This window comes from Biomphalaria glabrata, chromosome 6, assembly GCF_947242115.1.
Source record: "Biomphalaria glabrata chromosome 6, xgBioGlab47.1, whole genome shotgun sequence".
NCBI lineage: Eukaryota > Metazoa > Mollusca > Gastropoda > Planorbidae > Biomphalaria > Biomphalaria glabrata.
In genome coordinates this window covers 34,505,877-34,532,831 of record NC_074716.1, presented here as the reverse complement: position 1 = coordinate 34,532,831, position 26,955 = coordinate 34,505,877, and the positions used below count along the sequence as shown (strand labels likewise).

At 34.7% G+C, this 26,955-nt stretch overlaps 1 protein-coding gene across 6 annotated transcripts; it reads left to right on the top strand.

Moving 5' to 3' along the window:
* The first annotated feature begins 1,285 nt into the window (after positions 1-1,285).
* Positions 1,286-26,955, top strand: LOC106067369 (monocarboxylate transporter 10-like). Of its 6 annotated transcripts, none has more exons than XM_056031510.1 (10): positions 1,286-1,419; positions 1,834-1,891; positions 3,233-3,359; positions 11,191-11,361; positions 11,630-11,892; positions 12,239-12,858; positions 21,056-21,422; positions 21,846-21,952; positions 22,797-22,875; positions 23,620-26,955. In XM_056031510.1, the coding sequence occupies exons 5-10, from the start codon at positions 11,631-11,633 to the stop codon at positions 23,871-23,873; spliced, it is 1,689 nt and encodes a 562-aa protein (XP_055887485.1). In that variant the 5' UTR covers positions 1,286-1,419; positions 1,834-1,891; positions 3,233-3,359; positions 11,191-11,361; position 11,630; the 3' UTR covers positions 23,874-26,955. The 6 variants fall into 6 exon arrangements, with proteins under 6 accessions (XP_055887485.1, XP_055887482.1, XP_055887486.1 ...); XM_056031507.1 differs by having other exon boundaries at positions 11,626-11,892; XM_056031511.1 differs by lacking the exons at positions 22,797-22,875; positions 23,620-26,955 and adding an exon at positions 22,049-22,152 and having other exon boundaries at positions 11,626-11,892.

The window sequence follows — 26,955 nt, the reverse complement described above, 5'->3', positions numbered from 1 at the left end:
GGTACATTTCGCACAATGCCAATTGCCGCCATTAAAGTTGCGCAGAGAGCGCGCCGTCCTGTTAGCTCATGAGAGATACAGGCGGCTGGAGGAGGGATGTCCGCTCAGAAGTCTGGTCGACCTGACAAAGCTTTCGGCATGCCGACGGTACAGAAGAGCCTACTTGACCCTGAGGTGACAAAGCGGTGCGATCCTACATGGCTACTACATGCAGCCAGAGAGACTATCGCTTCGTATCCGGCTGGAGTATACACCATCTACACAGACGGTTCTGTGCAGACGCTCGGAGGCACTGTGAGAGCTGGGTATGGGGCGGTGGTCCGACTCTCTGGCAACCCCGAAAGTGTGAAGCTGAGTGGACCCTGCCATGGGAAAAGCAGCACGGAAGCTGAGCGTTGGTGGAGCGCCTTCTACAGCTCAATGTAAATAGTTTTATACAGTGGGTTCCATCCCATTGTGGTCTGGTCAGTCATCAGAGAGCTGACTTTTTTTTTAGCAAAGTCCGCTGCCGCAGCGAGCACCCTAGATGATGAAGCGTGCACTCTCGCGAGTGTACGATCCCTAGCGGACACCCGTTTGTTGGCACTTTGGTACGATAAGGGCCGAAAGCTACACAGGCAGATGAGTAGACCAGTCCAGGTTTTATTGGGTTTGATTGGGTGACTTCTAGAACATGACTTCTGTCTTCCCGAGGTTTATAGATCAATCATCGGCATACAGAAGCTCCGTTATGACCATCTCCTTTGTTTTTTGTATGAGATAGTAGACGTCAAAGATTGAACACATTGCTGTCCGAACAAAACCTGATATAAGTCTGTGCTATAAGCTTTTTTTTTTAAATTATATTTTTAATTTATAAGTTCCGGTTAATGCCCTCTAGGCAATAGAAAAGAAATATTGCCTATTGGAGCTATACAACTTATTATAATGGTTTTAATGAGTATTCCAAAATATAAATTATCAAGTAATATTAAAAAACATTATCTATTTGTATTTTTACTAATTTGACGAAACATAGCCCATAAAAGCCAATTTGAGCATATCTAACATACTAAAATCTTAAAATAAAAACTATAAATTCATCTACAAGAGTTTTAGGTTGTAATTGTAAGATGGGCTATATCGCCATTAAATTATATACCATTCATACTTCCATGAATATTTAAAATGAGGTCTTATAAATATACCTTATAAGTGACCCACTTATTACTCGACATGCGGTACACACCTTCTAGGTCTAGTGAACTATATTGTGTTGGAGGCAAAGTTCAAGATTCTAAATTGAGAAGAATACATTGCCTTCTCTTGGGTCGCTACACTTATGTACATATGCGTAGTTTTAAAGTGACTAGATCAACGGTATATAAAAATAAACCGAAACATAGCAAATAGCTGACACTCATGTGCTGGCTTTTCTGTGTAAGTCTTTTGTTGATTATTTCATCAAACTTATTTTTTAAAAGGATAAATGGTTTCAATAGTGTACTACTGTAAGCCACATCACTAGGTCTACAGTCTACATATTTGATACTGTAGGCCTAAACATCATCGTACGCCATTTGCTCTGTCATTATACTGCCTGAATTTTTGTTTCTAAGTAGCTCGTTTTAGTCAACACAGTAGACTTGAACACTTGACCCATATAAGCATTAGCAACGACGAGGAGTAGTCCTATATCTTAATCTAAGTTTATTGCAATAACAGATTAATACGTAGCAAACGAATAGGCTTTTTTTTTTTGCTTTTACATTTATTTTCAGCAGACGATATCTATCCATACTAAAGATTAGCATGTATAACAAAAAAAAAAAAGAAATCTTTATTTTCTTTCAGGTGATGCTACGTTTAAATGTAGACTTCCTCGTGGTATACTTGAGCTGCGTCGGATTAAGTAAGTAGAGGCACTGGGAGGGGGGGGGCAATAGCCCCTCTTTTACCCCACTTAACCGAGTATGCGGATGAATTTTTATAGAGAAATAAGCAATTTATGTGACAACTATTTAGTTATCTTATCATATACTAGTTGTTTAAAATTTTTTTTTTTTTACGCTAAAAATCCCCCTCTTCAATATAAAACTGAAGCAAATAAGTCACCAAATTCTATGAGCGTAGCCAAGAGGGGTTTTGAGTTAACCCCCCCCATAGGGTTTTTGACTTTAAAATCCACTCCAGCGGGTTTTACGGTTAAACCCCCCTTCTTCAATGTAAAACTAAAGCCAACAACAGTTACCAAATTGTATGAACGTAGCCAGACGGTTTTGAGTTTAAAACCCCCTCAGAGTGTTTTGAGTTTAAAACCCTTTCCAGTGGGTTTTGAGTTTAAAAACTAAAGTAAACTACAGTCGCCAAAGTCTATGAGCGTAGCCAATGGGGATTTACTCAGATGGTTTTGAGTAAAAAAAAATCCTAGCCGGTGTGTACTTGTAGTAACTTACATGATTGACAGAATTTTTTTTAAAAAAAGTGTGTAATTTTTTCGCTAAAATACAAAAGAAAAAGTATTTGCCTGTCTGGTGAGGGGGTTGGGCGATTGCATCTATCGCCCCTCCCACGGTCCCACCTGCGACCGACCACCTCCTTTTCATTTTATATTTACTAATGATTGAATTGGAGATTAGAGTGTGGTACGACTTAATATACTAATGGGCTCAAATATCTAAATGTATTATATAAATATTCTACTAATTTTGTTCACAAACTTTGATGTCTGCATGAAAATGTCACCGCCCTCCCCTCAAATGGTTAGGGTGGGGAGAGCAGTAAATGCAATCGCCCCCACCCCCACAAATTGGCCAACATACCAGAGGGGAGCGACATAATAGAAAACAAATATAGATATTCGACTAATTTTGTTCACAAACCATGAATTCTGCATAAAAACTTGGTTGGGGGGGGGGAGGGCAGCAGAATGTAATCGCCACCACCATCACCGAATCAGTCAACTTTCCTAAAAAGGGGGGTGGGTGAAGTAATAAAAAAAATGTAAAAAAAGATGTATAATATCGATAAGAATTTTTTATTATTTCTATATGTAACTTATTCTGTTAACGAACTGTGATTTCTTCGAAAACATTGGACTGCCCCCTCCCACTAGAATATTAGCGGGTAATGCTAGTCTTAGAATAATTAATGACTTTCCTTCCCCTATTTAGTTTTGTTTTGTTGTATTTGTCTCTTTTTTCCTTTTTTTAATTTTTTTTGTTAAATCCCTTCCCCATTTTTCTCTGCACAGAGTAGCGGAAGTTAAAGCGCTTCTAACAATTGAGAATGTCCAGACTCACGTTTTATGACATTGCCTCCCCATCCCAGAAGATCGCTAGCATTTGTTCTGTTTTGGAGGATTATGTTCAGCGATGCAGGTTTGAATCATGTTCACTTGTTTATTTGCATCATGACATTGATTTATAAGGAAAAATAGAAACACTGAAACAAATCAAATGTCTTTACTCTAGATCTATATAAACAATGTATCTACTGCATTTAATGGTCAAAGTTGCTCTTCCAGTTCACTTTGAAAACTTTCCAGATTCCTAAACTGTATTCTTCCAGTTCACTTTGAAAACTTTCCAGATTCCTAAACTGTATTCTTCCAGTTCACTTTGAAAACTTTCCAGATTCCTAAACTGTATTCTTCCAGTTCACTTTGAAAACTTTCCAGATTCCTAAACTGTATTCTTCCAGTTCACTTTGAAAACTTTCCAGATTCCTAAACTGTATTCTTTCAATTTGTATGCTGCTCGTTTTGTGCTGCACTATGGACCTCATTCACCAATCCTAAACAAACAACATTTAGTCACGTGATAATATTGATAAAACAACGAAAAAAACTGCCACGTGATAGCCATTGTGTATTACAAATTAGATCGTAATTTGTATAGAAGAGATAGAGAATCACGTGGCTAAATGTTTGTTTGTTTACAATTGGTGAATGAGGTCCATTAACATTAATTGTTGTATTATGAGTAACTATATATATTTAAAGTATAAATTTGTCAAATCAGAGAACTATGTTAATTTTACTACGTACAGAGTTATATAATATAATTACGTGATAAGGTTATGATCAAAACTTATTGTAAGCTGAACAGAAAAGGAGCATATCACCAAATGAATGGATTGGCTTCATTTTAATATTTGACACGTTTGATCCTTGTTATAAACATTTTTTAAAATTTTTATTTGTAATGAACATGTCTCAAATAAATAATTGGAGTACTTTTTTATATTTCATACTTGCTAAAACCGAACCATATTTTATATAGAATAATTTATTTCTAAGCAAAAAACTAACCAAAAAAAAAATCTTAATGACTCTAATGATTGAAAGGAAAAAGGGGGGGGGATGATTTGGGGCTTATCAAAGTGCCTATCTGTTATATTATATACCTTAGTCAATAAAGTGAGTTGAATTCTAACGAAGCAGGACTTTTTGGCGCAGCCGTTTTGGCGCGACCGTTTTGGGCATAGCCGTTTTGGCGCGATGGTTGTTTTGGCGCATCCGTTTTGGCTCGAAATGTTTTAATTTCATTGTTTAGTTTTTTTGTATTATTTCTTTAAACAAGAATGATACATATCTATGTTTTGTGATGTGTTTTTGTGTCTAACGTATTTGTCATGTAGAGAACATACTTTGTATGTTTTGTAAATTACGAATGTTCCTAAGAATTATGGAATATAACATCCTAACACAAAACTATCACATGAATGCGTGGGATTGTGGTGGAAGGGGTTTGAACCAGGGACTTTCGAGACCACATATTCTGAGATAATACTGCACTACTAGGTAGCCATCCATAGTTCACTTTAAATAGTGAAAGTTATTCAAACTTATTTTTCGTGAAGTGGTTAAGAGGGAGAGAATGTATAAATCATGTATAGTCAAAAATAAAGTCTACGGTGATATAGTCAAAAATAAAGTCTACGGTGATATAGTCAAAAATAAAGTCTACGGTGATATAGTCAAAAATAAAGTCTACGGTGATATAGTAAAAACAACAACTAAGTTTATAATACATTTTTATGTCAACAAATTTTTTTCCATTACATTTGGAAATAAACTATATGAATAAATATTGTTATGTCTCCTAACAACATAATTTTGTGTGGATTATAGCAATGACCATTAACCAATGTGATTATCATTTATAGCGGGTTTGTGTTTCACATTTTCTTTGGAAGAAATCACATATAATTTGGGGGGTGGGGGGAGAAGCATGTTATTATGATGGTCTCAGGTAGGGCTTAGAAATCAAAACATTTATCAAAAAAAAAATCGGTATATGGGGGGTAGAACTTTTCTTATACATACAATAATATAGTATAGTGAAATAAACTATCTTATAAAAGCTACGTGTTTCTTATATTATAATCAGAATATCTCGTGCCAAAAAAAACCCTGCGCCAAAATGTCTCGCGCCAAAACGACTACTCCAAAACGTCACGTACCGGGAATTCAAATAGCTGGTGTTGCGGCGCTGTGGCTCTAAATGCTCTTACTGATGGGCCATAGAAGTGTGTGTCTGTTAACAAGTTACTGTTCTGTTCTGACATACCTAAGTTTGTGGTGAAGTCAATGTTTTAATATGCATCTTACACATTATACATACATAAACATCTTACACATTATACATACATAAACATCTTACACATTACACATACATAAATATCTTACCCATTATACATACATAAACATCTTACACATTATACATACATAAATATCTTACCCATTATACATACATAAACATCTTATACATTACACATACATAAATATCTTACCCATTATACAGACATAAACATCTTACACATTATACATACATAAATATCTTACCCATTATACATACATAAACATCTTATACATTACACATACATAAATATCTTACCCATACATAAAAGTTCTACACACTATACATACATAAACATCTTACACATTATACATACATAAACATCGTACACATTATACACACATAAACATCGTATGCATTGCATATACATACAGATCATATACACATGACACTTCTTCGCTCTGATCTGACTAACCTTGCATGTGGGCTACCCTCGTACTATTGACGTCTTTGGCGTGAACAGATCCGCTAGTAGAAAAACGTATGATCCTAGCTCGATCAAACCCTTTCCATAAGTACATGCATTGCCGGATCTGAGGCATTATGGCAATGAGCGAAGACCACTAATTATTTTCCGAATAAAAGTTTCGTCGAGTCTTTCAAAAATGTATTGCCAACAAATATCATTATTTCAACAAAGAAAGTAGAAATGTGTTCAAGTCAAATAGAATTATTTCAACAAAGAAAGTAGAAATGTGTTCAAGTCAAATAGAATTATTTCAACAAAGAAAGTAGAAATGTGTTCAAGTCAAATAGAATTATTTCAACAAAGAAAGTAGAAATGTGTTCAAGTCAAATAGAATTATTTCAACAAAGAAAGTAGAAATGTGTTCAAGTCAAATAGAATTATTTCAACAAAGAAAGTAGAAATGTGTTCAAGTCAAATAGAATCTATTAAAAATTAATTGACCGTGTTAACGAATGAAACTTTGCAGCTTTTTCGTCGAAAATTCCTTGATGATTTCGCACAAATCTCTGTTGTGGGGGCCACTCTCGTGTAGAGTTCCGGGGCAGTAGCCCTTCTTCAAATCCGGCCCTACACTACTTGGAATGTCTCTCCCACTAAAGTAGCAGCATGTCATATTTGTTCTTCATTTTTACTTTATTTCATTTGTGCTCTTCTTATAAATAGTGCGTTGTAGACGGGAGGAGAACATTTCTAAAGGAAAACACTTGGTGCTGGGGATTCGTCTCGGGCCCCTTGAAGGAACTGATGATCTCAACATTGTTTATTTGCAAGCAGCTTTTATCGTCGAGGTTTTGTATTATAGCGCTTGGCTTGATTAGTTTTTGCGCGGATGTTTTATTTGAATTTACACTTGTGTACCAATCAATGAAAGAAGTTGATAGGCTTCTTGAATTCTAGTTAAACGAAAAAAAACAACAACAATCCAACGTTAGATTTTATAGGGATAATTATATTGGGCGGGGGGGGGGGGGTAAGTGATGTTTGGGATTACATAGTGAGCTTACCACACCGATTAATATCCACCCTAGAGACACCTATAATAACAAACATTATTAACTATGACTTCATTAGTAGTTTAGAGTAAGTCATGTGGTCGATACACATTGTGGCCATCACATTGACTCACGAGGCTGACCTATTTAGGTCATTTGACAAACTCTTCTTCTTGACACTTCATTGTTTCATTAGAGTGAGGCGGTAAGCCTGATAGACACCACTTAGACCACTAGTAACAAACCAAGGAGAGTTTATGCACTGTTTATTTAACTTGTGTGTGTGTCAAGGTTGAGCCAGTAGGAACAGATCTAGATCGAATGAAAAATGCGCTGACCAAACTACCAGCCTTGTGCTGTTGACAACGTCCCCTTCATTCTACTCATTGAGATCAAGAGTTATTTACTTTGCGGCCAGTGGCGGCGCAAGATCTAAAATTAATGTGGGCGTAGAATATCTTGCAAGCCTCCCTCCCCCACCCCAGGGCCTACTATAAAATAATGGACACGAAACAGTCAAATTTATATTTAAAAAAATGCCATTTAATAAAATTAATTTAAAAAAAAAGTCCTTTTTCTTTTTAGGCCTAACTGAAATCCTTTATTTGAGCATTGTAATTCATCTTAGAGAGATAGAGCTTGTATCGCCTTTAACGATCTGCTAAACTTTCCTGACTCACTCATATTTCTTAAATAATATTGTTTTCATTTTACTTTCGAAAAGCTCCTTTCATCGGTAGATGTAATTAACTGTTTTATTAAGAGAATTTGAAAGACGGTATAAAGTTTTGGGTAAATTTCTTCAATTTTATTTTTCTCCTATATATTAGAGTAACTGCTTAACATCCTGAATGGCATTCTGAAAAGAAGTGACAAGTCTTTGTAATTGTTCTGAAGATTCGACAGGTTGGAAGTTACTGCTCTCATCCACTTGTAGCACTAGTTCCTCTATTGAATTAATTTGAACTTGGGATTCATCTACGATATATGAACTTTAACTCCACTTTTAACGCCCACCATTTTGTCGTTTATGTGGACACAAAAGTTTTCAATATTTAACACATTTTTAAAGTGTTGTGTTCAATATTTAACACATTTTTAAAGTGTTGTGTTCAATATTTAACACATTTTTAAAGTGTTGTGTTCAATATTTAACACATTTTTAAAGTGTTGTGTTCAATATTTAACACATTTTTAAAGTGTTGTGTTCAATATTTTCCGATAAAACTTTCTAAAATCTTGTGCCGGTTGATGTTGGATAAAATCTAAGATAACTGACATCTGTTGAAATTTAGTTTCTCTTGAATTTGAGCAAAAAAGGATGGATTATATTTTGCCTCTTTTAATCACTTCATCTGTAACTGTTGTTGACATCTCTGTGGTGTGGTTAATTATTTTGAATAGAAGTTGAATTTGTGGATTAAAGTGATTATGCACTTATTTTATAATGGATAAACCTTCGAGGCGAAACTATCCTCGACCCGGTGGTCGCCCACTTCGCCAATACCTTGGCCACCTCTGTTTGTGGCATAGGCATGGAGGGTTCAAAGGGCAAATTTTTTGATGACACTTTTTTTCCTTTTAGGGTTGGGGGGTGAATCTTTCCCTCGAATAGTAAAAATGTGCAATGATATACAAAATCATCAACGATTCCTAGATTTTCATACATAGCTGAAGAAACTATAAAAAGCTTTTTCGGTGTATCCTGTGTAAACAATAAAGGAAGCGTAGATACGCTTTGTTTTTTAAAAAGTATATCATAAATTGTGTGCAGTTTAGAACTGCCCAATCTAATTGTCTAAACTCTTCTGTTTATAGCACACAATCATTTCAATCTGAAGGAAGCATTCGACTTCACTCAATGACTACAAACTTTAAAAACTATGAGCATCTAATTATCGTAATGATGGAGATTCGATAGAAAAATGAACTGACACGTATTGATAGGGTTACAAATTATAGGTCAGTTGTTTATTTGGTTGACAACAGTGAAATTCAATTATTTAGCGTCCTTAACATTGTTGAATTGTAGGGCCTAAACATCTCAAATTGAAACGGAACTAATTTGTGAGGGCGTTTCTTTAAACAAAAACAAACATGTGTGGGCGTTTCTTTTGGCAAAACAATTTTCTATGGCATTTCTATAAAGAAAACAATTTTCTATGGCATTTCTATAAAGAAAACAATTTTCTATGGGCATTTTTTATAAACAAAACAATTAGATTGGGCGCTTCTTTAAACAAACCAAAAAAAAAGATATACGCTTTTGGAAGATCGTAAATAGTCTTCACACTTATTCCGAACAGCATGAAAGCGAAGGTGAAGATCTTTTAGCTCGAAACATACAGACAGACAACACTATCATCTATTTGTATGCATTGTGGATCTCAGAATTGTGTAGAAACTTAATATGAAGCTTCCCTAGGTTTTGCACCAATGGGCTGAAAATGAGCGAAACTAATAGAATGCTATTGTTATTATCAGTTCCAGTGGTTATGGAGAGGCGAGAAAGGAGACAAGAGAGAGAGAGAGAGAGAGAGAGAGAGTGTGTGTGTACATAGATTGTGGTTCGCAGCGATCTCGAAATGTTCAAAGCTTCTCCCTGCTACATCATTGGAAATTGTTTGATATTTCAATGGACTGTGATTAGGCCAATGGACTGTGATTGTGTTTGATATTTCAATGGACTGTGATAGCTTTCTGATTGTGATTTCTGTCATAGACTCGACCTGTGGTCAGCAAACTCTTCATCCAAAAAAGTCAAATATAAAGTATACGAAATTGAAGCTATTCATTTAACCTCAAGTTTTGCTTTAGAGGAGACATTTTTATTGGAATAATTAAGACAAAAAAAAAACAACACTCTCGAGTGCTCTCTTTGTTAACGCGTGAAATATAAAAAAAATACTTTATAAAAGCTCGCTTATACTGACTGAAACTACATATATTAATTCTAAAGCTAGTGCTACTGTTTACTAATATATGATATATACATTTCTATTCCTGCTTATAAAGTATAAAATCGAGTATAATTTAGTAAATAAAACCTTAAATAATATAAACCGTATCGATAAAAAAAAATACCCCACTAATGTATCAGATTGCATATATTATTTTGAATAATTGAAATACCAGTTCATTATAGATCTATCTATATATCTGTCTTTTTGTCTGACTGGTTCTAAAAAATCAATGCAATTATTTTAGCCGAAACAGTCAGACCAGCAGGTCACGATACCTAAAAGGTCAATTAGATTAGTAATAGATGTATATCTCGTTACAGAATAGTTGATCAAAGCTAACCCACTCAAACAAATCTTTCATTGATATCAAATCGAACTGTTCGTTTGAGACAATTTAAGCAATGGGACTATGCGTGTGAACCTAGTGTCGTGAACCAGTTTATGTCAATCAGTTGTTTGTCAACTACATCTAGTAGTATGTTAACTAATTATTCGATAACATTTTGTCGGCAAACTTGTTTGCAATGACCCTATGTTAGTGTTGTTTTGTTGTTTTGTTTGGGCGAAGAGTCAATTCTGTCCTCCGTGAGAAAGTCTTTTCATTAGCTATAGGTTTTCACGGGGCCTTGCATTAGCTCCAAGTCTAAACGGAATCTCAGCTTTTAACCTGCTTTGGACTTTTGGTGTTGACCTTTGGGCTCATCTTAATCAATTAAACGGTCCGTTTAAGACCACCTAATTCAATCTAGGATAAGCTCATACGGAGAGGTTGATAACGTCAAAGATTGAGTTGTCTGGACTCAGGCACCTGGACTAACATGAGCAATGTCCACTACTCATGCTCCAATTAAGACGTTTATAGAATAATTTGATAAGAAATCTTTAAAGATAGAAAGAAAGTTCATAATGACAAATATAAACTAGTCAATAAAACATAATCTAAAAGTAAAAGAAGAGTTCTGAATGATAGTGTTAGCACTTTATTCTTGGCATCCACTTGCCGGCTATAAAACAGACTACTGGCAAACTACTTGACCAGTTGAGTGCCATCTCTCACTGACTTATTGAATACGTTAGTCAAGTTTCGACTTTATCTTTGGTATCATAACTTATTGTCTAACACGTCGTCACACTTTGTACCACAGCCTCAACAACCAATGACATTAGTGAGACCATGTTGATGTGAAACATTTATCTTACCTGTGCTAAAGATAATGTAGGAGATGAACTGCTTTGGAAGTAGGTCATCCGATAGAGAAACATAGTCTGAACATGTGAATAGACTTGAACCTTTACCAGTTTCGAATTATTACTAGGTAATATAATTATATATTTTTAATGAATTAATAATCTATAAATTGTATAAAATGCTTGAAATCTCCTTTTTGTTTCCTATTGAGAAGATAGATAGATAGATAGATAGATAGATAGATAGATAGATAGATAGATAGATAGATAGATAGATACATACATACATACATACATACATACATACACATACATACATACATACATACATACATACATTGATTGATTGATTGAGAGAGAGAGTTTAATAAATGCATCTTTCTACGCATTAGAAAGAATGTCTGCGGTAGACAAGACATTGCTTAGTGTGCCGACTCAGCAAGCTTCTGATGTCGCCAATGGCACAAAGAGAAGTGGAACAGTCTTGAAAGAATCCCAGCATCCTCTACAGCCTGATGGGGGCTGGGGCTGGGTCGTTTGCCTCACTTCCATGGCATGTAATGGAACCGTTTTTGGAATCATCAACACTTTTGGGACGCTGTATGTCGCAATGAGAGAGCACTATGCCAAGGATGATCCCAATGTGTCCTTCAAAACATGTACGTTACATTTTACTGTTCTTTCAAAACATGTAGATTTCATTTTTTCAATACTTTTTTTTTTACTGTTCTTTCAATGCATGCAACTGACGTTTTATTTGTATTTTATTGCATTAAAATAGCGTCCATTTTTTAACAACCAACTTTGTGGAACTTTTAAAATGGGTTGAATATTATGGGTGTACATCTGCTCTACTTTTTGACGAATAGAATGTCATAGCTCCAAGTGTTATACAGAATGATCATGAAGAAAGAAAGATATATATATATATATATATATATATATATATATATATATATATAATTGATTGCATTTTATAGTAGTTTATATTTTGGTTCCCCACAGCTTGGGTTGGTTCTGTCAACACTGGTATCACCTTTCTCATGTGCATGATCTCCAGTATACTCAGTGACCGAATAGGCATCAGACTGACTGGCATTATTGGAGGAGTCTTAGCTTGCATCGGACTACTGGCCAGCGCTTTTGTTGAGGAACTCATGCTCCTGTATTTAACGTATGGCATAATAACAGGCATAGGATTTGCTTGCTCGTATGCCCCTTCACTGGTTATCTTAGGCCATTACTTTAAACGACACATGGGACTTGTTAATGGCTTAGTTACGTTCGGTTCATCAGTGTTCACCATAGCTCTGGTATTTGCCTTGCCTGTTCTACTGGACGCCATTGACTTGAAATACACTCTGCTGTTTTTAGCCGGCATGGCGGTACTATTGATTCCTTACTCCTGCACATGGAAGCCAATCTTTACAAAAGACAATCTGGCCGTGTCCCAGGCTGCCATGTCGACAATGTCCATAGAAATGTTACAAAGTCAGTGCCATGAATGTTGTAAGTTCACACGAACATTTTTGAATGTTAAAATTTGGAGAAACCGAGGCTATGTGGTGTGGGCAGTTTCCTGTGGAGTCAGCTTGTTTGGATATTTTGTTCCGTTTGTTCACATTGTAAGTACTTGCGATTACTTTTATAAAAATCAATATAATTGCAAACCTTTTTTATAAGTTTTTGTACATGTTTTTTTTTTATTAGGTCTTAGCCCTTAAATATAATAAAGTTGTTATGTTCGAATATATACATCGCAAATACGTATCAAAACGTTTTAATATTATCGTTTTAAATAATAATATGAAACGAATTCCCGGATGACTTACTCGTCGTGTGGTTTGAGCTCTGGCCGTCTCGATGGTCCCTGCCTCGAACTCTGCCCGCCTAAAATGATTTTTAAAAATCCGAATCGTGTAAAATAAACAAATTCAACCTAGATTTTATTCTATGTTTGCGGACATGATTCTAAAGCAGGCATGTCAAACACGGCGTTCGGGGGCCGCATGCGACCCGCGACCACCTTGCATGCGGCCCGCTTGGCCTCCTAAAAAATTATCAAAATAATGTTAAACTATTACGCTGGAAAATAAAAGATGACAAACTACTTGAATTGAAAAATAGTATTTGTTAAACTGAACAAAGAGATTGAGTCTGCAGTGAAAGCCAGATACATTTTTCAAACTTAATAGCAAGCCATAGCAAATCATTTAGTGAAAGGGATTTTATGAAGGCGTGTATCGTTAAAGCTGCCGAAGTAATTTGTCCAGAAAAGGTGAAAGTATTCAAAGAAATAGCGTTAACTAGGAACACTGTGGCAGATAGAATAAATTACATGTCAATCACCTCGCCTGAACAATTAAAGAACAAAATAGATTTTGAATTATTTTCATTGGCTTTCGATGAGTCAGCTGATGTAACGGGCGTAGCACAATTGGCTATATTCATAAGGGCCTATAACAAGAATTTTTAGATACATGAGGAGCTACTTGTTCTATGCATAACGCCACAACAAGCTAGGATGTTTTTGAGAAATAACAGGTGATATTGCAGTACAATTTACCTTTGGTAAAGCTAGCTAGTCTAACAACGGATGGCGCACTAACCATTATGAAATGGTTTTGATTCAAAGCTATTTGCAAAAATAAGATAGACTAATGCTAATGTTAAATTTGCTCATTCTCAGTACATCATTACTAAGAAACATAACGCACAAAGCAATTACAATTTTAACATGTCATAAGACTGGTTTCAGTCAATATCAATTTTATTCGTGCCCGTGGCTTAAATCATCGCCAATTTTCAATGTTTCTGTATGACATTGGACACAAAATTAGCTGCCTCTCCTGTCATAAAGAATTGAAGAGATTTGTTGTACTGAGTGAAGAAATTGAATTTTTTTCTGAACATGAAAGGCGAACCGGTTGAACATTTCCATACTGACGAGTGGATTCAGGATTTGGCATTTGCAATTGATTTCACTTGTCACCTGCAAGACTTGAATTTGAATTAAAGTAAAGACTAAATTGTCAAAACTGCGTGTGATCATGTCAAGCAAAATTACGACTGTGGATTAACCAAATATTGAAGAGAAAATCTTGTTCACTTCTCAACGTGTCTGGAACTAAAAAGATTAAATACGGCTACAATATTTGGTAAATATGCCTTACACCTGGAATCGTTAGTAGATGCTTCCACTGGCCGCTTTCATGACTTCGTTTGATACGAGCAAGAATTTTCGTTGTTTTTATCTCCATTCTCATCTGCTCCTGGAAATGCTGCTGGTAATGTGCAACTAGAGTTGATAGAATAGCAGTCAGATTCTTTGTTGAAAGCGAAGTATAAAGAAGTGGTTGCTCCAAAATTTAGTTATTTACCTAAACCAGTGTTTCTCAAACTAGTGTGCCGCCGAAGATTTGCAGGTGTGCCGCGGGAGTTTTCAGAACGCCGCACGTGCAGGCGTTACACAGGTCTGCCTACTATTAAATTTTATTTTACGTTGCGATGACATCTCCACTTGCAATGACCAGTAGTAGTGGGTCGCTGTTATTTATTTAGGTTATGGAATTTTTTACCTATACATATATTATTATAATGACTCAAATGTAGGCCGCCTTAGCAGACGCACAGCTGTTCTTGAATTGGTAACGATAATAATAAGCGATGCGTTTCATGTAAATTTTTTAGGTGTATGCTAATAATAACAAGTTATCAATAAGCCTTATTCATTGTTATCCATGGAGAAATACGTTAGCAAGAATGAAACTACGAAAATGTTAAATGAAAAGCAAGGAACCAAACGAAGGTACAAAGAAGATTACATCGGATATGGTTTCATATCTTCGGGACCTGAAGATGTTCCATTGCCATTCTGTCTGATCTGCAATGCAATTCTGTCGAATGAGGCGCTTGTTCCAAGCAAATTGAAGAGACACTTGGAAACAAAATATCCAGCTATAAAAGCGCAACCGAAAAAATACGTTGAAAACATCAGGGCTCAACAAAATAAACAAGCAAAGAAACTTACAAAGTACCTAAAGCTGCCAGAAAAGGGATTGATTGCAAGTTATAAGGTTGCTCAGTTATTAACAAAAACGCAAGAAAGCACACACAGAGGCTGAAACAATCATTGCACCAGCTTTAGCAATAGTTGTTGAAACTATCCTTGGACCCGATGCCGCCGAAAAAGTTAAAAAAGTTCCTTTGTCAAATTATAATATCTCGCGCAGAATTGAAGACTTATCGTCAGATTTACAAGATCAAATCTGCGAACACTTCGACGTGACTGACGATGAACTGTCTCTGCTGTGGTCTCTTCAAGTTGATGAATCCACAGACGTTAGCGGCAAAGCCCAGCTGCTAGCTTTTATTCGGTTCATAAAGGATGAAAAATGTGTCAACGAATTCTTATTTTGCAAAGACTTACTAACTACGACCAATGGCGAAGATATTTTTCAGTGGTGAACGAAAACATTTTGCTTTTCAAATTACAGTGGAAAAACTGTCTCAGAGTTTGCACCGATGGCTGTCCTTCCATGCAGGGAAATAGAAAGGGATTCGTCACTCTTGTGCGTCAAGTTTTGCCGAGAAAAGCCTGGATAAATTTTGGATTTCAATCAACAAGTTATATCCTGCAATCAGTTTAAAAGCAATCAAAATAATTCTTCCATTTGCATCTTCGTGGTTTTGTGAGTTTGGATTTTCAGCACTGACTGAAATCAAATCTAAGAAAAGAGAAAGACTTCTTACAATAGACGATGAAATATGAGTTTGTTTGTCGACTCTGGAGCTTCGATTAGATCGCATTTGCTCTTTAAAAAACCAGGCAAACCCTTCAAATAAAATGTAATACTTCAAAACAGGTAAAATACTTTTTTTTCCTTTTTATTATAAAATAACTGTTGTTCATCGTGGTGTGCCGCGAAATTTTTGTAGTTTTTTTACTGTTTGAGAAACACTGACCTAAACGGTACGTTAAAATGCGGAAATTAGCAGCCAGAATTCTAGCTATGTTTGCAAGCACTGATCTCTGTGAGCAGTTCATTTCTATAATGAAAGCTACAAATCACCTCACCGTACGAGATTATCTAATCAAAGTTTGTCATCAGTGATGATAGTGTCAGTGACAAACAAACTTCCACACGATATTAATAAACTTGTATCCCAGAAAGATGTCAAGCATCAGGACAAAGAAATAAATGCGTAATCATAGTAATTTTTAATTATGAAATTGTACTACAAATTTAGCTAACTAAGGGACAGGTATGCCATTAATTATTGTATTCCATTGTATTGTTTCTAATTTACATAAAACTAGTAAGCTGTTTTGCAACTGATTTTTGGCTGCGGCCCCTCAGGCCATAGTAAGTTTTTTTTGCGGCCCATACACCTTAACGAGTTTGACCTGCCTGTTCTAAAGCCTGTTTGGACAGATGCAAGGGTTAGTTGCAAAGTAAATTTATCCATTACCTACATTTCAGAGAATGTAAACCTTGACATTAAAAGATGATTGAATAGTGCTGGACATATAGAACTATGTATTAGCCACGGCTAAGACACCTACATCTATAGGTCTATAGTTCGGCATAAACCGAGGTGAATAAAGAAAACTCTGATAGTCCTTCTTTCCTTTGCGTTTTTTTTTTTCGAGCAATGTTTTTCTTTTGTGTTTTTGACTATTTTGAAAGAGTTGCTTGTGGTAGATGTTTGGTGACGTCAGAGTTGTTCATTTAAGCTCTTCCTTTAATAGTTCTGATGTTTTGAACAGTGAAGTAATTACTGGAGTGTCTTCGTTTCGAAATTTTGAATGTAACTCTTTAAAGTGTGATATTTCATCATTGTAATGTTGAGTTTAAACAGTGTAGCAAATGATGTCTCACCATTGAAATGTGGAGTTTAATGAAAATAAATGTGAAACAAATAATGTTCCTCAGACAACCCCCTCGCCGCCTTGAACTGTTAATATAAATTGTACAGAAATTATTGTGTCTTTCCGTTGACCTGTGAACATGAACTATGACTAACTCTGTCTACCTGATGTATGTCATGAAATAGCAGTACATTAAGTTCTAAAGGTCATATATATATATATATGTATATACACGTATATATATACATATGCACATACGGGCCCGATACGGTAGAAATTATCATAAGTACGTTGTTTCTTAATAGTATTTTATCATAGCCAAAGTTTGTAATGGATTGAATTAAATCTATACATCAGCACTACTGAAGTTAACCTTGAACTCTTTGTCTTTCCTTTAACCGTAACAATACTGTAATATTCTTGTTTTAACAACTACACAGACTCAAAACAATCATGTAACAGTTAATCAGGGTTAAGGAATTAAATTACAAAGTGGAGAGGTGTATAAGCGAAAAGAAAGGGCTATTAGTAGGCTAGAAAACAATACAGCTAGACAATACTGTAGTGGGATCACGATGGGAGATCACTGCAAGGGAGGGAAACGGAAAGAATGGCATGTCGATAATGTTAAAATTATATAGATAGGATTAGGAAAGGTGGTGATGATGGATACTAAGTATTGTGCTAATACACTGAATCAATATATTTGTAATGGTTTGGATATCATTGTTTTCTATACATATATGTTAAGGCTATTTCATTATAGAGGTTTTGTAAAGGCTACATAGGAAATGTAGTAGAAAGTAGATAGGTAGATTGTGTACAATGTATTTTGTTTTGATTTTGTTGATTATTATAATCCTAGTAAAATTACATTTGTAAGAAAAATATCGAAATGGTTTAGTAGAAATTTCTAAAAGAAATGTCAAGACTAGACTCATATTATAGATCTGATGATACTAAGATGTAAATAGACATGGTGTTTAAATCTCTAGAGGGTATTAGGAGGGTGGTGAGTAGTCATATGCAGGGTTATATTGTTGATATAAGAAACAATGAGATTGAGACAAAGGTGTGTAGAAACAAATGATATATATAGAGCAAGATAGACTTGGTTGGTTAACTAGTTGATTGCGGCTGGAATGAGGCTGTTTTGTACAGACATAAGAGAAGAATGTAGATGTTGGTATAATTAATATGTACTTTGTTAAGATTCTTGTGTTTCTTAGTACATGTTATTAAATAGTTAGAATTTCCAATTGTTAACTATTATGTTTAGAAAATGGGCTGATAGAACTTGTCGAACAAAGGGAGGGGGGTTTACATGCGCATCATAGTGTGGGATGGGGCGAATGCGTGTTGAAAGAGTTAGAGAGGATTTAGAAATGGAGTCTTGTAGCCAAAGATCTAATTGATATTATTATTTGTTGCATCCAGATGAAAGTCCTCATTATATACTATATATATATATATATATAGGAGTCTGTTTGGTGTAGGATTAAGAGTCTCATCTGCTCGTAACAGGGAAGAAAGCGATATCTATGTGGATTTTACCGTAGGCCCAATCGTTTTTTAACAAAGGAGTAACTACATGAAATTAGAGCCTCCTCAAGCCAAAATCCTAAACACTCAGCTAGTGAAGCGCATATGAAAAAAAGAGGATTGTAGGTCTATAGTTATCTATTGTTTGTAGGCTATAGAGTTATTTTGAAGAGGTGACATATAAAGGGGACTAATTCATCTCAGACCACCCTTCAGTCAAGTACAATTTCTTTTTCTTGTTCGAGATACCAAACAAAATAATTAATTAGTCATTTAACTAATTGATTAATTTTCTAAGTTGATTCTTGTGTTGGGTAAAAGAAAGAGGTGTGCGAAATTTCAGCTTTATCCTAGATAGGTTGTCATAGTGTTGACGATTACAAACGTAATTTGTACCTGAGAGAGTGAGTTGATACAAGTTTTGTAAAAAAGTTTAAGGTTTCGGAAGGCTAGAAGTTATTTCTGCACTTATTTTGAGTAAAATAATGAAGATATTGAAATCAGACTTTATTTTACGTTGATCATTAGACCAGTGGCGTATCTAGGGTGGGGGAAGAGATTTTGAAAATACAGGGGCCACCAAAGAGGTCAAGCCCCCCTGGCCCCCAAATGATGGAAAATTCCTAGCTACGCCCCTGCATTAGACCTACATTTATGATGGTGCATAAAATGATCTGTCTTTAAGCTGATATAAGTGCGTATACATCTCTACCTAGCCAGCCTTTACAACTATATCGAGATCGATGAAGGTTACAGCCAAAGTGGATTTTCTAAATAATTCTTCCTTGTCCATATAAAATAAGTTTATTGCGCATATAAATAATGTATATTATAAGCGCCAAACACCGACTGACTCACTGATTTATGTTTCAAGGGATCCCATCAATGACGTACGGATTCTCATGACATTTCGTGCACAGGTCTTTCTTACCTATTAGGACACGGTTTTGACAGTTTTCAATTATTAAACCTTTGTATTTTATTTTCGGTATTTTTCCAAAAGGCTGCATTCTATATAAAAAGCATAATTACTAATGGTTAATAATAATATTTGTTATAATAATAATAATAATGGCAGGGGTTAAGTTTAGCCCCATCCATAGGGCTTTGAGTTTAAAACCCACTCTTCAATATAGAACTAAAGCAAACAACAGACACTAAATTCTATGAGCGTAACCAGAATAAGGGTTTTGAGTTTTTACCCCCCCCCTTTCCAGATGGTTTTGAGTCACCCCCCCCCCCCCCCAATAGATGGTTTTGACGATAAGAGGGGTTTTGACTTTAACCCCCCTCCAGGTCTCGAGGAGTTTAAGTTTAAAGCTCCCCTCGAGTTTAAAACACATTTTTCAATATAAAACTAAAAGTATCCTACAATCACCAAATTCAATGAGCGTAGCCAAAGGGGGGGGGGGGGTAAAAAAAATCCAGATGGTTTTGAGTTAAAATTTAAAACACCCCAACAGATGGTTTTGACGATAAAATTCCCCTTTTCGATAAAAAAGCTAAAGCAAACTAGAGTTACCTATTTCCATGAGCGTAGCCAAAAGGGGTTTTGTGGTCACCCCCCTCGAATAAAAAAAACTAAAGCAAAACTATAAATATCCATATCTACTAAATAAAGTGAAGTGAATAGCAGATTTGGTTTTTGACCTACAATTTTTTAACTAAAGTGTGTCAGGATAATGCACTGCAGATACCTCAGCATTTTTTAAAGCTTTATATATATATAATATATATATATATATATATATATATATATATATATATATATATATATATATATATATATATATTCTGTCTCGGAAGATGCACTCCGATTTGTCACTGGTTTTGGACACGGTAGAATCTGATGTGGCTAATCAAGTCAATTCTGGGGCGAGAATAAGTTTACCAGTTCGTGCATGTGTATGCATGTTTTAGGGTTAGCTGATAGGACAGCTTTCTTTTTCTTTCTCTTGACTATGGTCCTTCGTCATATATCTATCTATCTCTCTCTCTATATAATATATATATATATATATATATATCAGTTGTGAAAAAAAAAGGGGGGGGGGAGAAAAGGGTATCTTTTGAATGTTTACATTATCGTTTTTTAAATGCATTAAAATGTTTTACTCAGGGCTTAAGAGTCCTCAAGTGGACTAATTCAACTTATACCCCACTTCTGTCAAGTACGATTTCTTTCGCTTGTTCAAGATCCCAAACAAAATAATTATTTAACAATAGTTAATTAACTTAATAGTCTTTTAATTGATTAATTTTTCTTAAGAATTGTGTTGTCAGGTAAAAGAAATAACTGTGCAACTCCTGGGTGTGAAGAGTCTGTGTGTGGGAGACATTTTACTATGCATACATACAGACAGAGTTGATATAAATTTTGTAAAAATATTTTATTTTCTATTCTACAGATTAAATATGTCAATGATGCTTTCCCTGGCAACAATGGCAGTATATTGATTATGTGTATTGCAATCACATCAGGTGTAGCCAGAGTGGCTTGTGGGAAATTGGCGGATTTCAAATGTGTCAACAGAGTCCGTTTGCAGCAAGCAGCGTTTGCAATTATGGGCGTAGTGACACTGTGTATACCTTTCTCTGACAGTTTTGGTGGTCTCATTGCAATTTGCTTGATCATTGGGGTGTGTGATGGAATATTTATTTGCTTGCTTGGACCTATTGCTTTTGACCTGGTTGGGGAAAGGAGTGCTTCACAAGCTCTGGGATTTTTACTTGGTATTTTCTCAATACCAATGACAGTGGGGCCACCATTTGCAGGTAGTTCTCCTTATTTTAAATATAGACATAGATTCGTATCTGTGTAGTTTAGCTTAGTGTAGGGATGCTTTAATGCATTTTTAACTAATTAAATACAAAAGTATGTTACAACTTTTTCTTACAATGCTGGACGACTAGGGTAAAATATAAATCTTGAAGCATATTAATCTTTTTACTGTTGGAGTGAATTGTCATGATAGTCGTGATTATATTGGTTATTGTAAACTACAAGTCTATCCAACTTTGCATTACTAGATCCGTGATATCAACTATTTTGAATGGGTCTTCATTTATATTAATTAGTAAAAAAACTTTGAAAATGTTTTCTCTGTCTTTATTGTGCACTGAATCAACCCATACATTTTCTTAATTTATAACTGTAGATCAAATGTTGACATTTCAAAGGTTGTTTTTGTATTTCAGGTCTACTGTATGATCACTTAGGTTCTTACAACATAGCATTTCATATAGCAGGTTGTCCACCAATCATAGGAGCTCTCATCATGTTCTTTATACCAAGAACAAAACCAGTAAGTCTCAAAAATAAATAAAGGAGATTTCATAAATATTTATAGATTATGATTTGAAAATCTAATGAACTATTTTAAATCTTTCAAACAATTAAGACTAATGGATCATGCACACCCATATAGTACAAAGTCTGTTCTGCTGTAACTTCTTCACACCCAGGAGTTAGTAAGAAAACAGTTTCAGTCATAACTGTGCCAGGTGCTTGTCAGCATGTATAGCCACTTTTAACATTTTTCACAGTTTAATTATTTTTTACAGTTGCATTTATTTGTATATTTTGATGTTCACATTTTTTAAGTTATTATATTTATGGATCTGAATTTCTATATTCATTTAAGCAACAATTGTACATATTACCTTAACAACGAAAAAATAAGGCTTTAATTGCTTTTTCTTATGTTTGTATAGAGTAAGGTATCATTTAGGAAGTAAGACTTTTTTTTAGATAATCAAAAGACTATTAGACTAAAATATTTTTTTAAAAAGTACAGTTTATTTGTAGCAAAATAAAATTGTTGCCATTTATTTTCTGCTTGTTTATTTTCTTTAAATATTTGTTTATCTTATGACCTATTTTTAAACCAATTAAATTAAAATATACATTTGAGTAAAAAAATATTTAAATGCTACTCCATCCTCAGTAAATATTGTACAATAATTGTTTAGTATTTGCTTATAGTTTGATATTAGTTTTAATGTACGTTTCACCTTTAACCATTCGGATATTATGGCTATTATTAAGAAATCTAAGCCTTATATCAACACAGAACAGGAACTTAGATTAACTAAAATTAAGTATGTTTCATGACAAATAATTATACCAGAAACTTATGTCCATTCTAGAATGTTCCAGCTGTGACCACAATTGAGGAGTTCGCTGCAGTCTCTTGTCATGACATCTATCATAGCAAATTAGCTTTTGGTAAGTTAAAATTATTTTTAAATTACCATTATTATTATTATTATTTTTTATATATTTTTATAGATATATTTTACACACGCACACAAAAGAAAATGTTATATATTTATAAAGTTATAGTTATAATAATCAAAGGAAATATAGAACTATTATATTAACAGGTGGGTAGTTATTACGTAACTTTGAAACTAGTAAGATAGAGTAATGCTATTTTAATTGATATTGTTTATCTTAACTTTTATAGATCTAGATAGTTAAAACCTTATAACTCTGCTAAAAAAAATATTAAAGTTCCCCTTTCAGACCTGGCAATCTATAGGGCAGATACTTTGTAAAGGTACACTGTTTCTGTTGCCCATGGTTAATAATAATGTCATATTGCCAGTTCAATGACCAACTACTTTACTTTTCCCCAACTTATGTCAGGTACCCATGAGATTTGGGGGGACTCAGAGGCGCCCTAAAGATCCCAAAATTAAAAATCCCAGTCTTCACCAGGATTCAAATCCAGGACCCCTGATTCAGAAGCCAAGCGTTTTACCACTCATAAATACATTTCCATATTTAATTGTTCAAGCATTAAGGTTTGATGACAAAAATTATTTTTTTTTATTTGAGGAGATATCATACAGAAAGAATAGAGACCAAATACATTTTAAAGAAATTAATTTTGGTTCACGTTAGTTTTAAACTTAAGGAATATATAAAATGAGCTTGTGAAGTTGTTGGAATTTTTTATGTTCTCAGAACATACAGTAGAGGCTCCAAAAGTGAGTGCAGTTACTCCTGAAGTCATTGTCATTGAGGACATGGATGAGTTGGAGCAACTAAGAGCATCTGATGGAACAATTATTAATGCTAATGCAACATTACAGCTACGACTGCCTGACGAAGAAAGTAAAACACAAGATAGAAACAACTCTACAGATTCAGAAATCACATCTGAGCCTCTAGAAAATGAACCTATGTTGCCAGTTCAGGAAACTAATGCTTCTGTTTGATAGAAATCAAGTAACAAAAAAAACAACTGCTAAATGCATACGAACCTCAAGTCTTCAGAAACTAATGCTCATTTTGTGTGAATGTTTAAAGAGCTCACAGCTCAGCAGCAATAAAGCTGGCTAGAAGAAGAAGAAGAAGTGTGAATGTTTGCTCTCTAGGTGGTGTATGTCTAGTGTGAATAGTAAGGATATTGTGCCAATGGTTTTGTGGAAAGAAAAACTTCAGAGAAAAAAAAATAATGGCCTACCCACTGTATACCAAACAAAGCACTGCTCCTAATTATCAACTTTAATGCATCAATCTATCAATTTTAAAATTATTTAATCATATGTAAATTATTGTCATAATCTCTGTATATTGTTATATAAGATTATTTTTTTCATGTTAAAGGTGATGACAAACAGTGATAAATAGATGGATATAATGTGGTATACAAGCTGATATTTAAATTTGAATATAACTGAGCCTAAATACAAAAATATAAAAACAAAATATAAAAATTTCTTTGATGAAAGGATTAGACATTTAAAGAAAAATTTATGAAAAAAAAAACATTATTTTATGAAGCAAAATTTTTCTAAAGTGACTTATATTAATGAAAGCAGATATTTCCTTTCAAATAGCTTAAAAGGCATCACTATTTAGTGTGGTGATGGCAATTTTTTATGACTATGTAGTCCCAGTAGGACATTTACTAAAAACTTCATTCAGATCAGCAAGAGAAATGGCCTCCCCAATTTAAGTTTTCTAAAATATAATAGCCTACTTTTCAACATTGGGACTGAATAAATAAACATACAAAAACCTATCTAAATGTCTTAATGGTTTGAGTTCCTGAAACTATCATTACTATTGCCAAAGCAGTGGCATAGCTAGGGTTTTTTGATGCCCAGAGGGGCAGCTCCTCATGATGTCCTACAAATAAAAAGTAACGAAAAGACTTTGTTCACAAAATGATATGTATTGTAATTCGTTGTTAAAGTATTGCCTATTCATAAAAGCTAATTTTCCATTAAAAAAAAAACTAAAAATGAATCTTACTCGCTTTCTTACTGGCAAAGCTGTCAATAATTTAATGGAATAACTTGTTTTTACTAGAACTTGTTTAATTGTCAAATTTGTGGGTCTTAAATTTTGTTTGCATTCAGCCACTCTTACCGTAATTGTCAAATTTGTGGGTCTTAAATTTTGTTTGCATGCAGCCACTCTTACCGTAATTGTCAAATTTGTGGGTCTTAAATTTTGTTTGCATGCAGCCACTCTTACCGTAATTGTCAAATTTGTGGGTCTTAAATTGTGTTTGCATGCAGCCACTCTTACCGTAATTGTCAAATTTGTGGGTCTTAAATTTTGTTTGCATGCAGCCACTCTTACCGTAATTGTCAGAAATATGCTAATCAATATGACGATGTTATGGACTGAATTATCAAAGCAATATTTTTTATTATAAAACTTAAGAGTTCTGGTTTCGGAAGTTGGGAGGCTTCTGAACAAATCGTTGAAGCCTCTTTCGATCCAGATGAAAATTATTTTTGTCAATGAAGTACAATCGAGATTTATTTTGATTTAAGGATTCAATAGTTGGGAAGGCGACAAATATTCACATTTATCTGTCAAATCATGACGTTGCTCAATTGGGTGATAATTTTATTTTAACAATATTGTCCAATGAAGAATAAGTTTCCCTCCGTAGCTCTTTTCTTGTGTGTTAATACAAAATCTGCACTATTTTTGTTTGGTATCTTTTTCTAGTGACCAATAAACGTCTTTGAGGTTCTGTACAATGCACTCATCCTCAACAATTATACTATATCTATAATAGCTGCAGCATTGTCCTCACAGCTAGTAATTAAGAATATCTTTAATGTTGTCAGTTTCAGTGTGCTGTCTCGAATTGACAATCTTTTTGAAGGTAGACTTGCGCGTCGTTTATTTTAATTAATATCGAATACCAAAACCCAAGGTACGGTAGGTGAAAAAATTTAAAAGACTGCGCATGAATAGCGACTAACAATCCGGCTGCTTCAGATCTAATAGAAGAATTTTCATCTGTGCTAGTCAATGTCTCCAGAGTTTCTGTACTTTTGAAAACGTAACCCTAACTATCTTGACGGTTTCTCCTTTGGCTTTCCACCAGGTTTCAATAAAACGCTTAGGGCTACTAGTTAATGTTATTTTGATGAGGAAATCTGGACGGTTTGATGAAGTTGAGAAAGTACCGATAAATGCTGCTGAATTGATTTTAACGTTAAACTTCACCTTTCAGATAACGACAGGGGCGGACTGGTGTCAAAATCGGCCCACAAATTCTCTGTCATGTGATGGGCATCCATTTCTAGGTGTATCGGTCCTTAAAAATCATTGTTAAGTTTGATAATGTATCGATATGCATGCATACAGTGAACTCTATATATTAATAAGCAGTATAGCGTCTTTTTAAATTAGCAATTATGTAGGCCCTAAAAACAGGAAGCCTACTAGTAGAACTGTCTACATTCTACATTTTATTTTCGGAAAATGTGTTAGATTAAAATAGTAATACACTGCAATGTCTGTGAAAGATTTTTTTTTTAAACACGACGCTCAGAAGGCCTTTTATAAAAATAATAATAATAACATAAGAATATTATAAAACCTTTAACAAATTGATATGTGCCATAGTGACTTCGATCAGGCCATTTTGGTGGCCCTACCGGCCCACCGGGCATTTGCCCATATAGCCAGTCCGCCCCTGCTTAGCGATATATATGTTAGATGATGTTAAGGGCCTCTGTTTCTTTTACCTATAGTTAACTAACAGGATGTCTTGTGGCCAGCACAACCACCAACCGCCTTTACTTTCCCCAATTAAAGTCAGGTAACCATTTCAGTTGTGTGGAAATTTAAAATACCAGTCTTCACCGGCATTCAAACCCAGTACCCCGGGTTCGGAAACCACGCGCTTAATCACTGTGCCGGCAACTTTGCCAAAGTCAGAGAATGGTTCCAGCATTCAATGAATTGTGCTTTTGGATTGACTTCTAGATTACACTTGACACAATTAACAAGAAGCAGTGAACTCAAAAAAAAAAAAAACAACAA